The 17,214-nt window shown below is 39.7% G+C and overlaps 1 protein-coding gene across 1 annotated transcript in view; it reads left to right on the top strand.

Annotated features, from left to right (window-relative positions):
- Nucleotides 1-16,707, top strand: part of DAB1 (DAB adaptor protein 1) — a 164,945-nt gene extending 148,238 nt beyond the window's left edge. Inside the window, exons 13-16 of the mRNA XM_075037198.1 lie at nucleotides 1,745-2,293; nucleotides 3,131-3,258; nucleotides 4,182-4,280; nucleotides 13,415-16,707. Of these exons, the coding sequence (XP_074893299.1) occupies nucleotides 1,745-2,293; nucleotides 3,131-3,258; nucleotides 4,182-4,265 (761 nt within the window). The 3' untranslated portion in view covers nucleotides 4,266-4,280; nucleotides 13,415-16,707. The remainder of the gene's footprint in view (nucleotides 1-1,744; nucleotides 2,294-3,130; nucleotides 3,259-4,181; nucleotides 4,281-13,414) is intronic.
- Nucleotides 16,708-17,214: the final 507 nt, after the last annotated feature.

Below are 17,214 nucleotides of genomic sequence, written 5' to 3'. Positions count from 1 at the left end.
AATCATTCAACAGTGACTTTCTAACTGGTTAACTCCTCTGATGGGCTGCGTTGCAGCATCAAATTAGCCACTGCATCTCAGAAAGGTTACACTGATGGTGAAGTGTTTGGGGATAATGTCAGATGAAAACCCTTGCTGCTTGGATGAGGTTACAGTGGGGGCAAGATAAAAGGACATCTGGAGAATCCATCATAGCCATCTATTGAAATAGATATGTATCTGAGTTACTGTTCCTTTCACCACTCATTAATTTGGTCTTTCAAAGTGTCTGGTTTTTATTTTATTTTATTGGGGCTTTTCCTTTCATGATTTTGCAACCTAGAAATAAAGCAAAGAGGAAAAGGTACAGGAGGACTCAGAAAAATACTCAGGTTAGAAACAACAGTTTTAAAGCTACGACAGTATTAAGAAAGGTTGTGTATTGTAATGTATTAGCAGTAAATCATTAATTTAAATGTGAAACAGTATATCTGTAAGCCATAATACTTCTATCAGTGGAACATAATTGTACTACATGGTTTAATTTGTAACATTTTTTACAGTAGCTTTAGTTTCAGATTTTTTTTTTCATTGTAAATAACAAAGCATCATATAATTCCAAACTCTTGGTAGCTGGAAAGGAAGCTTCAGGTCTGAGGGGAAGCAATTATAATTTTAGTTTTAATCTTTAATTTCCTCCCCAACAATTATGCTAGCATAATACCTGAAGCAGTTTGTTGTTATTAGGTATGTAACCAAATGTGGGGGGGAGCAATCTGAATTCATCTGGGCTCTGTCTTTTTATGATACAATTTGAGACACTTGCTTTGCTCTTCGGAGTCCCAACGGTTTGAACTGTAACTGTCAGAAGAGATGGCACAGAGTCTTTGTCCTGCAAGAAGGTCACACATTAGAGGGCCCTTGAGCTGTCATCTAACACATATAAAGGTGCTTCTCTATAACTTCGAACCAGTTTTGTAGCTGTGCCATTGGCAGGAGTTGGCTGGTGTTGGTGGGTCACTCTCCCCAACAAAGAATAAAAGTGAAAAGGATGAGGAACTGTGGTAAAGCTACGCAGAGGGGCGGGAGTCCTGGCCATCCTCTTCCTCCCCTCTGCTTGTTCTGGCTGCTCATTTTTTAGCAACGTATGGGCTGCTCTGAAAAGATGAACTCCATCCCAGCCTGACCCGGTGCATCATGTTCAGTTCCAGAGATCCTTGCCCCGAGAGGAGCAGGACGGGCAGAGGTGAAAGGCGGAGGATGGGGTAGTCAGGGTGGTAAGAAGAGCCTGCAGAACTCAGCGGTGAGGAGCAGGGTTGTGCTGCAAGGGGGAGAGTTTAGGAAGTGTTTTAGGAGCTGCTGTGGTTCTGGTAAGTGGTTCAGCCAAACTGATCCTGGCTGTGCTTTGCCAGAGCACCAGGGAAGGGGGCTGCCAGGTGGCCAGCTGCCGACCAGGTCCATGCAGGCAGGTCTTCACAGACCCATGGCGGTACTCACTGAGGAAGAAGAGAAGAGCTTTTTTGTTCAGATGAGGGGAAGGATTATTACCAGTCTACCAACCCGTGTTCTTGTGTACAAGTATTTGTTCAGTGATGTGAATTCAACCATGTCTTTCAGTTTTCTTTTTAAGTGTGCTGAAGCTCTGGGCTCCCTAATGTAGCCTGCATGTTTCTGATTTGTTGTGTAGGTTTTTCTGCATGCTCTTGACAGTAGTGCTAAAATCTTTCATGGTTTTTTTTTCCTCTGCTCTCTTTATTCTTTGAAGGTTATGTTGCCATGGGAGCTGTTCTGCCCTCGTTCTGGGGACAGCAACCACTTGTTCAACAGCAGTTGGCCATGGGTGCTCAGCCTCCAGTTGCTCAGGTGATGCAGGGAGGACAGCCGATAGCGTGGGGCCAACCCGGTATTTTTCCTCCTACTCAGCAACCGTGGCCATCTGTAGCTGGTCAGTTCCAACCAACTGCCTTCATGCCAACACAAACTGTTTTGCCTTTACAAGCAGCCATGTTTCAAGGTACCATCGCTCCTATAGCTACTGTTCCACCCACAAGTGATTCCAATAGATCGAGTCCACAGACAGACAGGCCCAGACAGAAAATGGGAAAAGAAATGTTTAAAGATTTCCAGATGGCTCAGCCTCCACCAGTGCCATCAAGAAAACCAGATCAGCCTTCCCTCAGTTGTACCTCAGAGGCCTTCTCAAGTTACTTTAACAAAGTTGGGATGGCACAGGAAGCAGATGATTGTGATGACTTTGACATCTCCCAGTTAAATTTGACTCCTGTGACTTCCACGACACCATCTACAAATTCACGTGAGTATTCATATGCTTTCATCCATACCTTTCCTCAGACGTGACTGCTCCTCAAAGCATTTCTTTCTTTTTTTTCATACAGTAAATTGCAACACAGATACGGACTGAGAACCTTCATGCATGGTCTAGCTTATTAAATGTGTTCCAGCCATAAAGAAAACTATCAGAGAGGAATTTCAGAGACCATTGAAATCAACAGCCCCGATAGCTGCAGTCTGAAATTTAATTTCTAAGAAGACAATAATATATGTTCTGTGCTAGGGACAGGCAAGCTGGTTGGAAAATGCCCACAACATTCACCCTTACAAGTGGTTTCACTTATGTCCCATTCAAGCCATACTTTGCAGAAATTAAGGGAGGGGTATTTATTTTAATAGCTTGATGTATTGGACATGTGGGGAAATTCACTGAAGAGCTGTAAAATAAGTTTATCATGTTCGTAGCATGGAGATGGGGGAATTTGCAGATTGCTGAAAAGAGGAATTCATGAGACAGATTTACCAGGGGCCAGCCGGAGACCTTCTGCTTCGCTTACCCGCCATAGGGCAGGCGACTCATGCATTCTTAATCTAATGTAGTGGCGTCTCCCTGGTTCCTAAAGACATATGCCAGATGCAGCCAAACTTAATTTGGAAACTGCTGAGTGAAATCAAATATATGGAATTGATGATGACTACTGTGTTCAAATTTACCTCTTACAGCTCCACATCAGGAAATAATTTTCAGGGGTAATAGAAGTTGAGGGCTCTAAAGCATGAGCAAATTTTGTGCTGCTGTGTCTTTGTGAACAAATTAACAGACAAATATTCTGTTACTGTTACCTTAATCTTTGTTTAGCTCCAACCCCTGCACCCAGACAGAGTTCTCCATCAAAATCATCAGCATCTCATACCAGTGATCCTGCTGCAGATGACCTCTTTGAAGAGGGGTTTGAAAGCCCAAGCAAAAGTGAGGAGCAAGAGGCTGTGAGTAGCAACAAGGTTTCTAAATTTTTCTTAGCTAGAAAAGGCAGAAGTTGCTTAAATGTTGTTTAGTAGTGTCAGAAGTAACTATTCTAATAGGGCTGGGTGGTATTTAAGGGGGAGCTGTAGGCAGAATTCACTTCCCGCTTTGGTTTTGATAGCTAGTAGCATGACATTTCTGTTGATATGCACTAATATTGCATACAAGGAACCAAACTCAGAGTTCATATGTAAGGTTATATATGTTAGTTGTATGCAGTGTCCTTTTTAGCGTACCAGCGTTCACTTATTGATGGTAACGAAGTCCGAGGTAAAACAACATACATGCTGAGGCTGCAGAAAGAGATGTGAGAGTTTGTGTGTTAAAAGATGATGGTTGATGTTGTCTTGCACATTCTTGCATCCCAGTGGCTTGCCTAGTTACATTCCTCAATGTTCTGGCCCTCAGTATGTGATTTCTTTGCCTTAGACTCAGTGGACCAAAGCAAGAAATGTTACCCAAGCAATGACTTTAAATCACAAGGTACCTTAGGCGGATAAGAGCCCAAGTGAGCCAAAGGCAAGAGGGAGTCTGTACAAAAAAAGGACCCAACGGTACAAAATAACGCAAGCTTGGACTCTCTCTGATTCACATAGTTTCATTGGCTTTCAGGCCCTTTTGCCGTTCTGGTTTGTCTGAGCCAGAACATTCTGAAGTCTGTGGCAGCTCCTGCATGGGCTCCAGCAGGTACTGGTGAGGTCCTTTCCTGCCTGCATCAGCTATAGCAAACCATTATGGCTTTTGAGAACTATCAGCGGTGAGGTCTCACTTTCTGGTTTTCATGAGATAGGATGTACTTGTTATGCCCACAGCATGAAAATAACCTCATGTTGACTTTTCACTTTCTATTGTTGAGAAAAAAAGGTGTTATGTTCTTGTATTCTAGCCTGATGGGTCTCAGGCCTCATCCAACAGTGATCCATTTGGTGAGCCAACTGGTGATACTATAAGTCCACAGGTCGGTAGCTAGATAGCGCAGGTTGGGGTAGGTATCTGTCCTTTTTTTCTCTACACCTTGAGGTGCTCACTTATTCTTCCACCAGTGCCTACCATTGCTTTCATGGATGCATGGTTTATTTTTCCTTTCCATCTCTTCCGTTTTTTTCCTCTCCATTATCCACAGTGTATTCCTCATGCTCAGTGGTTTGCATGGCTTTTGCCATTCACTAAGTGTTGCAGCTTATGCAAATATGTGTGTTTTGGCTGCCTGCATGCTTTAAAGAAATGTAGACTTTTTTTACTTTGTGTTCAAATTCTAAGGGGAAATAGGGAAACTGAGCCATTACTAACAATGTATTAGGCAGAACATTTTTTTTTTTACCAAATCCACTCTGACCTTTAGTCAGATGTAACATATTAAATGGAATAAGACGTCTTACCCATAGATGTAACAAACATTAAATAAAATTATGTAATGATACATGAACACCTCTACCCTAAATCAATGCGATAATCAGTAGAAGCAGCACATTTATTATCTGCATGTAAAAAATATTGAAATGGGTTTGTGTATTTTTATCTCCAATTGCAAATTAAAAACATCTGAAAATTATGATCATTCATATTACCATTGGTATACTGATGTTTTAAAAATTATTCATCAAATGTAAGTCATTTAAATCCAGACAGACGGGAAAGATGATCTTTTCTTCTTTTGTGTTACAGAACACGTTAGAAAATGTGGCTGCCAGTGAATGTTCTGTGATTTGTTTCAATACAGTATATATGTTTTACCAGAAAGACAGTAAAGCTACAAAGCTTTATGAGTGCTGAGCATTGTTATTCCATCCAAACACTCTCTAGTGTTACTATTTGAAGGATATGTTTCTTTCTCTTCTCCCTGTCTGCCATTCATGTTTCGTATTACCCAAACACGTGATCTGATACTGCTTCTGTGCTTCAGCACAGAGCTCCTGGAGCAAATCCATAACAATGGTAGAACCCTTTTTATTTTTGTACAGAAATTGCACTGTGTTTACCAGTGACTTATCCACCCTGAGCCAAAGTAATTTGGTTTTAACTCAAAATTAATAGTGTTTCATTAGGAGTCAGTTTACTTTGTACGTTAAATATGGTTAAAAAACTCTTAGAGTAACTTAGCTTTGATCCACTTGGGAATAATAAGATTATCTCTTAATAATATGTGGTGCTGTGAGAAGGCATCTCCCCCTTCTTTAGCTTCACCAATGTACTGCTCAGCTCTTGGGGGCTAAAGCAAAAGTATCATTAAGGTTTGTGTCTCACTGAGTCTAAAAATGACAGTGTAAGGATAGAGTCAAGCTGGGATGAGCTTCTAGCAGGAGCATCCATTAGTTATTATACTCCAGCAAGAACTGCTTCTGCAGATTGATGGTGCCACATAGTAATTTGGCTTTGCCTTTGCCTGACCTCGGCCAGCACTTGACATAGCTGGCTGTCCCGGCTTCAGACCATTTCAAGAGTTCTTTCCTAGATCAAGAAAGAGAATTTGACCTTTATCTGAGTCCCACACTCTGCAAACCCATATACATTTGTTTATTGTCGTTTATCCTAGTCAGGGTAATTCTGAAATTCATCATGGGGAGAATAATGATAAAATCTCTTTCTAATTTTCTGACTGTCACAAAGATACTTAGCATCATTTGTAAACTAGCATCACACACATTTACCTACCAGGATTTCTGGAGCTAACTTGAAACAGTAGTTTAAGTCTGTTAATGCATATTACCGTGTAAGGCAGTCAAGTGAGGGACTCCTTTTGTTCTGCTTTTATATAACGCTTAGTAAAATACATTCTTTTACCTGTCAAGGGTCTCTGGGAGCTACAAGAACAGTATATTACCAGTGATTCTATATGTTTTTTCTATATTTTTTGTTAATCCTTGTAGAGTCTTAGATAAAATATGTATAGTTCTCAGAAATAGGTTCTGGGAAATGTTAAATAATGTTACTGATTATCGTATTATAGTAATTCCTAAAAGCTGTAGGCAGGAACAGGAAGCTGAACAAAAAGAAAGCCTCTATCCAGTCAAGTTACACTGATATCATTGTGCCTCTGTGCAGTGCCATTCAGCAGCAGTCCATAGGAAATCCACTTGCTAAAACCAGCCCATCTAATTCTGAAGCCTGGTATCATCAGAGCAACGGAAAGTCTAATCTCCATGGAAAATTATCAATTCAGGACTTACTACTGTGTTGTGTATTGAGCTCCGCATTTGGAGAGAAACTTAATGTGGAGAAACATGTAGTACAAAAGAATCATAGTCTGCATAAAAGCCACTTTTGTGTGTTAGATGAGAGATTACTTCGCTCTTTAGAACATGGTTCTTCACACCAAGAACAGCACAGTATACAACTCAGATGAATGGACCTCTCAGGAGCATGACACAGTATTGTGTTCCGAAATTTCAAATATATCTGTTCCCAGTATCTCTACGAAATCAGCTATGTCCATACAACATCTTTACTTATCTTGATGTATTCAGAATACTCACCTGCCTAGTATTTTGTACCCTGATCTTTCAAGATACCTTAGCAATTTGGTTTCTTGATTCCTTCTGATACTGCGTATTCTCATTTAGAAATAATTCAGCATATTTCAGTTACTATCTTCATTTCTCTGTTTTTCCTCTCTTCCTCTTGCGATCTTCAGCTTAAGCTCTCAAAATCCTCATCCTACTGGTAGCTGTTCTTACAAGTTACTCTTCTACAAATAGCTATGGGTTCTTAGTAGGTAAATGTGACATTTTATGGATACGTTACATTTTTGTCCCATTACGGTTGGAGATAAGAAGCAGACGGACCTAACTTTCACAGATGAACTAAAATCAACTCTTTGCAGAGGTGTTCATAGCAAGATTTGTATTCGGGTATTTTCCTTTTGTTCATGAGTGGCGTCGAGGACGAATAGTGATTTTCCCAAAGGGGTGAGGGGAACACTGAATAAGACGACTGCCATCTTCAGCTGACTTACGTATAATCCCTACTGCTATCTTTAGACTGTGTGTGGAATAACTATCATGAGAGAGAAGGAAAGAACTGTATTTAGCTACGATTCTACTGAATGTGTTAAACCTTTCTTATTATTCACATTTCGGGTTAAAGCAAGAAGTTTGAATGGAGGACTTTTCACCTGGTCATCCTCTTTGTATCAGTGCACCCAATCAGCCTGAATTACAGGGTGCTAGGTACAGACCCTGCTGGTGTGGATATTTCTGTTCTTGGGGGTATTTCAGCCTCAACCGCTAACTCAGCCTTAGCAATGGGTCTAGCATGCCGTGACACTAGGAAGCCCTGAAGCTCTACAACTGAAAGCTTAGCAAAGGCTATAGAAAGGGGAGCCTTCAAGCGTGATGAGAAAAGGGAGGGAGAGGAGCAAACTTTGTCCCTCAGATGCCAGGCTTCTTGGGATACCTGTGGTTACGTTGGCCAGCATCTCCTAACAAAGCATCCTGATTGTAGAAAGAATAAATTTGGCCTGAATACTGGGATTGGATATCACAAATGTGGTCTAACTCCATATGGACCACACAAATTTGTTCTTGAAGGCAGATTAGCAAAAAAATTCTGAAAGAGAATAAGGGAATATTTGATACCACAATTATTGCAGTAAAAGTCATTTTAAGTGCTGGAACAAATGCAGCTCTATTGATATGCTGCCCAGTTCAAGACTTGCACTGGCAGTCGTTCATGAGAGATTCTCAGGAAACCTTCAAAACATTTGTGGCTAGAGCATATCTTCCTGAAAAAGTTGTTTAGTTGTTCTGTGAAATGTGTGCAGACAATTGTAAGCCCTCAAAATATGTCACACCCTTCATGATGCTATCAGCACTGTCAGGAGAGCAACAGTTCATTAGAATATTTGTCTATCAGCTTTTGGTGGTACTTTGGTGGCCTGCTGCCATCATCCATCTTTGAGCAAGTGCCATTCTTAGTGATAAATGTTCCTAATAATCTTAGTCAGCTCCAGGATGGACTAATAACTATTTGGGCTGTTATTAGGAAGTTGAAAGAAAATAGCAACTTATGGACAAAGCATTGGCTTACCTGGGAGCTCGGTGAGCCGCAGGAGGGCATATTAAGCTGATTCTGCATCCCTCTCTTCCTTCTGCTCCCTTTCTATCGCACTAGGATGCCGAATGGCCTCAAAATACCAAATGTGGTATTTGCAGGATCTGTTACTATCATTCATCCGGCTCAACAGGAGCTGAATAGAGTCCAAAGAGAAATTCGTAATGATTATAGGTGACCTGTTCTTACTGTAGGGTCTAAAGCTATCATTCTAAAACTAAAGACACAGCACTGAGCAGGGCTGTGAACCTGAGAGAGAAGAAGTAGTGTTGTGTGTTTGGAAAGGGATCACAGTTTGGGAAGTACTGCTTCATTCCAGAGAAATCCTAAAATTGTCATTTCAGGCCTCATGCTTGTTTGTTGATCATCGTATTTCTGAGGTAATCTGAAGGGAAAAGACCAGAGAAATTGAGACTGCTCTGTGAACAGAGGCATCCTAGAGATTTGCCTTCATGTCTGCTGCTACAATCCCCTTCAATCTATCCATTTTAATGCGACCAGCTCATAGACAGGTTTCTCGCCTTTTCCAATGTCTCCAAGCCCACTTGAAGTAGCCAGGTACCCTTCCATTTCTCCAACTTCTTCCTCTAAACAAGAGATAACACACTGTGTAGCTTGTCTAGAGCCATGTACTTGCTGATTGGCAATCCAGCAATTCAATTAGGGGACGAGCTCTCCTAGCTTTCTCTGTAATGAGGTCGTTTAAAAGTTCCCTGTCTTCTGCACAACAACTGATTTTAAAAAGGCACTTGTGATAATTTAGTATCTTTGAGACTTCTGAACAATTTGCTTCAAATTGGCCATCGGGTTCAAAAGTTATGAAGAAGAATTGACAGATACGTAGATGGAAAGTATAATTGCGTGGCTACTGTTTTGTTAGAAAAGGGGCCCAGAAGTAGTAGGTGTGTTTCTTGGCTGCAGTTCGTTATTATACCGGGATCAAGATGGAGCAGGGTTCACCTTTCTGTGTAGTTCTCATTGCTTTTTCATTTTATGGACTTATAGCATCCATCTGGATACTGAAATGACAGAGACTTTTAAAATCTTAATAATTAAACTGGATATTTGAGACTAGGAAATATTCCTAGGTAGGTTATACTAAAAATAGAGGCGATCTCCAGTCATACTCCCAAACTGGAAGCATATTTATGCTGCTAATGGAGGTTAACGATAATAAAAATAACCAAAGATAAGCCACTGGCTGTTAATGGGCCAATAGGAACTACCTGTCTTATCACCAAAGATATTTAATTTGAATCCCACTTGCAAAGTTTACTTTTATTGAGTCAGCATGCAATAAATAGAGAAGACGCATTGCACTCCCATTCCCTTCACTTGCATCCCCAGCACAAGATTCTCATTTTGGCTGGTGCTCCAGCACACTTATTTCATGAAACTCGATCATTTGAGCCTGCCCTTTCTGATCAGTCAGCCAGGAGTAAAACTGGTGCTGAGAATCTATTGTAAAGGGCAAAGAAATCTATGCGGGCCTCACCTCTGCAATTCAGTACATCTTGCCTGAAGCTTTGCACATAGCAGGGTGCCTTGCCATGATAAAAGGACTGCGAGTGTAAAAATAGTTTCTTCCTAACCAAGCCCCATGTTATGTTTTGTGAGTGAGCGCACCTACACAAGCTCAGGCAGATGCTAAGTCTTTCAAGAGATGTTCTCCGATGATTAGTTCTGCTGGGGAGCAGATGTTAATATCTTTAAATTGGATGCAAATTTACTTCTAGTATTTACATAATGTTATTCAAAACTATTAGCAACCTTGTTACCTCATGCAGTAGTGTACTATACCAGAAATACTTACTGTTTGCTACAGTCTTGTTTATTGTGCAAAATGTTCCTTAAAATGAGAAGAGGAAACTGATTTTAAGCATGAAGTATCTCTGGAATATGTAAATGTAGCATACGTAGGGAACATTTTCTCTTTGGCAGTTTTTGCAATTAATTCCGAGAGACTTCATAACTCAACATTTACACACCATACTTGCAGCTTCTTGAATATTTAGATGTCTAACTTAAAGTATGTATATTTAGACATTTCTGGTCCCTTACTGCAACCTGTCACTTTGGTCAGATACCTGACCTGTGAATTCATATCCTTTTCCTGCAATATCTCGTTATTTGGAGGCTACTCTTCAACATAAAGAGCCCCATTAGTATGTGAGAGTATAGCCAAACCCTACTTTGATAGCAGCTTCCAAACATAAAGGAAAACATTTACTTTTCAAACATCTGCCAGAAATTGCCTATCGCCAAAGCTGATAGAAGCCTTCGAGTAGGATTTAGCAGTACAAAAAGGTGCTGCCAGTTGTCTTCTTGGTTTCTCCCTGTGGGTTGATGAAAGCACATCACAAGTGCTTCTGGGCGAATCCTATAGAAAGGAAAACACTTTAAGATTCAAGGCATTTATGTGAATTGGAAGCTTTGTATGCTATTTTATTTGTTCCTCTCTTTTTTTTCTGACAAAGACCCATTCTTTCATTTCCTTCCCTCCGGATCTGTTACTAATACAGTGGTAGAAGTAAAAAGCAGAACACATCGGTGAGATGATTCCGATACTGTGAGAAGAGTTAGGCTCGTCTGCCTTTTAATGACATTCCCTGTGACTTTTGCTTGGAGTATGTAAAAAAAGGGGGTTATTTCTGCTTCCAAGACCCTCCAAATAATGCTTGTGAAAGCCCCCCTGCCTGGCATTGTGAGAGAAGCTACCCATGAAGTCAACAGCACTTGACTCTCCTTTTGCCTTTTTCTGTCCCTTCCTGCTCTATTTTGCTCTCTCGAGTATCATTATCAATACTTCACAGATACCATTTGCAATGTTGGGCTACAGGCAAGATGCACTGTTTGAATTATCTCAAAATAATATTAGAAAACAAATCTCAAGTCATTGACAAAAACTTTGGCTGAGAAGATTGCACACAATTACTGCAATTAATTTCTGGTTTAGGCATCTGAAGGGGGAAGTCAACTAAAAGGAAGACATAAGACCACAATTTTCATTCAAAATGCTCTGGTCTACTGGAAGAAAAATTACTCAAATCAGTGAGAAATTTAGACCTTTGCCACATGAGGTGTATGTTCAGATAAATGTTGGGTACACATACAAGAAATTTCTAATTCTAAAGGCTGCCTTATGCGTCGTTGTTAAAAGTCCCGATGACCGTTGATGAACAACTCCTCCTCTTCCAAGGGTGTCAAGTTCAGTGACACCTTAGGACACCTGTTACTTAAGGGCATCTGCATATCTTAAAGATATTTGAGGACAGCTCTAACAAGCACGCTTGACATTTTGAAAAGCTCTTTTTTTCCCCAAAGGCATTTGAAAAACTGACATCTTTTGTTCAAAAGGGGTGTTCTCCCTCCCTCCCCTTTTCTTCTCCTCCTTCCTTTTCGCTTCCCTTTGCAATCACCTCAGGTTCAGCAAATGCCTGAAGAATGGCCTGGTGTGTGTCAGGTTCCCACATTAATTAGTACAGATTTTCTCTGAACTAGCTGTGATAGATCATTCTGCCAGCTTCATGTCTGTGGTACATGAAAATTGGCATAGGTAGACTTAACACGCAGAATGTGAAATGCAATTATTTACTCTCAGTCATCTCTTCTGATTACCTTTGGTTTTTCAAGGTCACAAAATATATTTGCTTCTTGCTGGGGATAATTTCAGCAGCCTTTATTTAATCATTCCAAAGGATTTCTCTCATCCTCTCGTAATGCTCGTAGTGTACTCAGGGCTTCATGTAGGCAGGAGATGGGGAAGCAGAGTCTCTGCAAGCTCCAGAAATGTAGTCATTTCAAGGAATAAGAGACAACTTCTCTTGGCATGGAGGAAACAGGTCACATTTTGGATTTGTTGTGTTGCTCCTCATTCAACACGGGATGCACAGTCAGCTGGGACGAGGCACAGCCTGGACCACTGGCCAAGGTACCCTGGGCATGGAGTAAATATAGCCCTACGGATCCACCTTTTGGGCTGTTCTTCTCATCAGCAGCATCATTTTTATAAGCAGTGATTAAAATCCTATGCCACCCCCTGCCAGACATTTCTGTGCTCCTCAGTGCCCAGCGATTTGCCAGCCTTCGGAGGTTTTTTGCTCAAAGTCGGCTTCTGCTGATGCTGCTGTAACATGAGTCGATTCTAACTTGGTTAAATTCAATGTCGTGGCATGGTATTTGAATATTTATCAAGCTGTGGAGAGTTAATGCAGTATGGCATTAATTAGCCTTTCTGCCTGTCTTGTTCTTTTTTTAGATGTCATTCTTAGTTTAATAAATTAGTTTCTGGAAATGAAGTAGAATGGATTCCAGGGTCCATGGATGGTTTGCTTCCCACTGCAGCCAAGATGAACATAGTATTAAGAAAGCGCAGGGTGTCAGCTATGAAGTAACACTGAAGAACATGGCAGCTTTTTTTCCCCCCACATCCAGGAAATTCCCAAGAAAGTATCTGTTAGCGAATTGACATGCTTTCCTCCCGGCTTTAATGGTTGTACTAATGGTTATACAGACTCCTAATCAAACTGCGCAGAGCTAGCTTTCCTCATTCTTCATAGGCGACTCATATTGTTATTTTAAATCCCATCACAGCTTCATTAGCTCGGCTTTCAGCAGCGCTTTCTGTTTGCAAGTGTTTTTCTCCGCGAGTTGTGTAAAACCCACAGCTATCTTCTGTTGTGCTGAGGAGGGAGGCGGGGGGGTCTCAGCCTGGTGCGAGTAACAGTGTTTTACGCCAGCTACATTTCTGGCCTGCAAACTTCAAAACATCCAGTCATATAAATATCATTTCATTTCTTCATATGTCTATGCCCAGCAATACCTCCTGAGGATCGGTGCACGGCCAATAGTGGAAGAGGAAATTGATAGTAAGCATTCATTTTCTGAAATAATGTCGCATTTTCTTCACAATTCAACCGGGGTGCCGTGATCACTCAAGGCAGCAGAGAAAACAAACGCTTCCTTTGGGTTTTGACTCACGAGGTATTGCTGTTCTCAACCAGATGTTCTAAAAATGTTCTAAAAACTGTCTGGAGACACCTCCGCTTATTTTATTTTTGTTATCCCCAGGAAGCAGAACCTCTCTACGCCCAGATCAACAGACCTAAGAAATAGCATTGTTACAGGCTTGTGGTGCTCCAAGACTAAAATGAAACCCTACAACCTGGCAGGCCTTTGGCTCTCATGCTTTTTTCCGATTGATTTTGACAAGGAGAGATGATTGCCCTCCTGGACTGGCTCTACAAGTGTTCCTGACTTTTTTTTTTGGCAACTAATGGCAGATTCCTATGGCAGCACAAAATAAAAACTCTCCCTGCTTATCATACCACGAGTCCAGCCCTGTCCTCACGAGTCATGGGTATCCAGACTAGGAAATCTTACTTCTCAGTCTTCTTTTAAACATTTGTTATCTTCTGTCTGCCACATATAAATAATGAGCATCTGAAATTTATTGAGTATTAGACATTCTTTTTCTTTTGAGCAAAAAGCAGAGTCTGTATGTAGCAGTGGCATTATCATTCAACAGCCTTTTGGGCACAAGTCGGCACTTTTTATGTCACGGTGACATGTTTTTCATCATCATTTACATCAGGCTGATCCTGACTTTTTTTGGTTTTTTTTTTTCCTGCGTAGACATATTTAAACAACAACAAAAAATCCTGGCAGTGTCTTTTTTTTTTTTTTTTTTAATTTCTTATTCTGTAGTTTTGTATGAGTGACAGATCTAACAGCAAAACGCCTCCTGCGGAAATGATTCCTGACTTGAAACCACAGAGTAAAACTCGGTTGTTTATCCACCCTGACTGAAAATGTTGCCAAATGGACCTTTAAGTTCTAGCGCATCATGAGGAAGAAATGCTGCTTTCTGTTTGAATACTCATGTTGTGGGTAGAGAAAGGACATCGAGTCCCACTGAGGAAAGACGAAAGAGACAGTATTTCCTAGGAAACTCTAAACAAAGTGCAGAAAAGGAATATTTTTATTTCTTCAATATCTTGCTGCTGTAATGCTATGCAGACAAGTGTTTTCTTCTCTGTGTGCCATTTTTGATGAAAAAAAAAATCATTTGCCAAATAATACTGGTATGATTCTGGTTTAGGAATTTGGATGAAGCGGACTTTACAAATGGGACAAGGATGGCATGGATTTTGGAATAACAAACTGATTCCGTGATCAAATTGTTCATCTTTATCACTTTTTGTACATCAGAAAAATCAAATGGGATTTTTATTTTATAACTTGAAAAAATCTTACTGTTAAACTCTTTAAATGTTTAAGGGGAAATGGCTTTAAGGAGTTCGAATGAAAATTGCCAGTTTTTTTGTAAATATAAATGTTATGAAAATTCTTTTACTAATGCCATTACACAGTAGAGAAGGTAGCAAGTTGCAGTGCTTGGGAGGTGTGGCAAACCCTATTTGTGGTTCTCACATCACATATGTTTTTTCACATGCTTACGATAATGGGCTGAAGCTCAAGTGCATTTGCCAAAAGCAAGTCAGCTTGTCAGCGACTAGTGAAATTAATGGGAACACATGATTTTATGATCTAGCGTTATCACACGGACATACTCCACTTACAAGAAATCACATTTCATTGACATTCCTTTGAACCTCTGCATAGAAGTCATCAAACTGTTTACACACAGAACAAAAAAAAATTAAAACTTCCTTTTTTTACATTTATGAAGCAAAAGTGCAGTGTTTGGGTTCATATGTTTAGCACATGATTTTCATAAAGAATCTATATATTTTTGCCCTACAGAGAATTGTTATACAGGTCAAATGTGTTTTCCTGATGTTCCTATGCAGTTACAGTATATTGAATTTAGTGGTTTAACACTAAAAAGAAAAAAAAAAAAGAAGAAAAAAAGAAAAAAAATGGAAAAAAAGAAAAAAATAGAAAAAGTAAAAAAGGTTAAAGAAATCAAATGATTAATCAGTTTTTAGGGTTATTGTGCGGATTTTGTTTTTAAATTGACACATTAGGATTTACATTTTTGTCATGATTAAAATAGGCCTGGAGTTCTAAATATTTTACTTTCTTTCATCTCTGTTATAAGCTAAAAATGGTTTAGAAGAGAGAATAACTGGGGTGGCGATTGTTGATATGTACAACCAAATCTCACAACATGATTCCAGTCTTTTATTTTGAATTAGAGAAATTAGAGAAATGTGCATTACAGAATGTATGTGAATGAAAAATTAGCTGTGAATAGACCTAATGAACCTGCAGAGAAGAGAACTTTTATCCCCATTCACGGTCATTTGACGCTTATTCCTTAGTCATGTGCAAACAGCTTTGTAGCAAGTCTTATTTTCCCATCAGAAGAAAGATCAAGTTTTCTAACCGGAGAAGATAAATTAAAACTTGGCGGATTGAGTGTTTCAGGATTAAAAGCAGAGGTAAAAGCGTTTCTGAAGGACATTTCTTTAAGAGTATTTTCCTAATTTGCACAGTGGTGCTACTTTCTTCCTCAGTGGCTCTTTTGGGTTTTGTCCTACATATGGAACCGCGAAGACAATTTTGGTTCATCATAGACATTTGAGGTTTAGTATCGTCAGTGCATTTCCAGTTACGGGGTAAAACGTTGAAAGAAAAAGAAGAGATTTATGTCTCAGAGGATCCGTTGACATCGTATTTGTAGGAAGCAGATCATTTACGAATAGGTGCCGAGGGAATGAGGCTGGGATTTTAGTGTCTCATGAGAGACAGCTGGACCATCACCATGGACCTTTGTCTTACCTTTACCAACGCTCATAAATAAAAACAAATTCTGAATTGTCTTGTCATACGATTAGATTGTCCTTGTCATGGTTGAGATGCTGAGTTGAGAGGACTGGAAGACCTCTGCACTGTACCAGTATTGTAGATAACTAAAATATCCAGCTTGTGCAATTGTTTAATCCCTCATCCTTCACTAGCACTAAATTCGTCACTTTAAATTTAAAAACCAGGGAATCCCACCAGCCATCCTGTTATCATCCCCCATAGGTTCTTGATCTTTACCTGTCATGAAAAGATATTTTGATAGATCGTAGTCATCCAAGTGTCTGATGAAACCTTTCATCTAATAACGTACTGGGCACCTTCTTTGCAAAAATGTTTACTTCGTGGTTTTCATTCATTTTTATTTCTGCATTCTGACACATATTTTTTTAATAAAGATGAGAAAGATAAAATGACTCTTGCAGTACATTTCTAAACCTACTTTAACTTTACCTCAGATAATGACCATTTGTTAACATATACGGACACATTATTTTTAACTCTATGTATAATGCATTCAGCAACAACAACAAAAACCAACAAATTTTTAGAAATTTTCCATTAATTTCTGTAACACACCATGTAATACTGTTATGAATAAAAACATTAAAAAAAGGTGTCATTTCAGTAAGTTTGTTTCGTAGCTTTTGCTCTTCTCTGATAATTCTGCCATTCTTACAGTGCAGTGTTGGTGTCTGTCATGGCCAATGTTTTTAACAGTGTAAATATCTGGGAAGCGAGAAAAAAAAGTGCCTCGATTTGGGGAATACCTAATCTTAAACACTCTAAGTGTTGCTTATCTTGCAGATACTTAATTCACTGTTTTTAATTGCTGCCTCCCCATTTTTGGCCTCTTGTGGGGTGTTTTAGGATGAGCATCCCAAACCAGTAGATACTTTAGTCACCTCCTGTAAAATCCCATGTTCCTGGGACAGACCACGCTATGCAATGCTACCAAAGCTGGAGTACCTTTGTGGCATGAGAAGCTGTAATTAATTTTGCTCACATTTTCCTCTTCAAGTAATATTTAAAATGAAAAATGTGCATTTAAACATGACAATTTTGAAAGTAAAAAACCCTCAAGCTTTCCAGTAATACGC

Source organism: Buteo buteo, chromosome 10 (assembly GCF_964188355.1).
Source record: "Buteo buteo chromosome 10, bButBut1.hap1.1, whole genome shotgun sequence".
NCBI classification, from domain to species: domain Eukaryota; kingdom Metazoa; phylum Chordata; class Aves; order Accipitriformes; family Accipitridae; genus Buteo; species Buteo buteo.
Note: the sequence above shows the minus strand (reverse complement) of the source record. Positions and strands in the feature narration are given on the sequence as shown.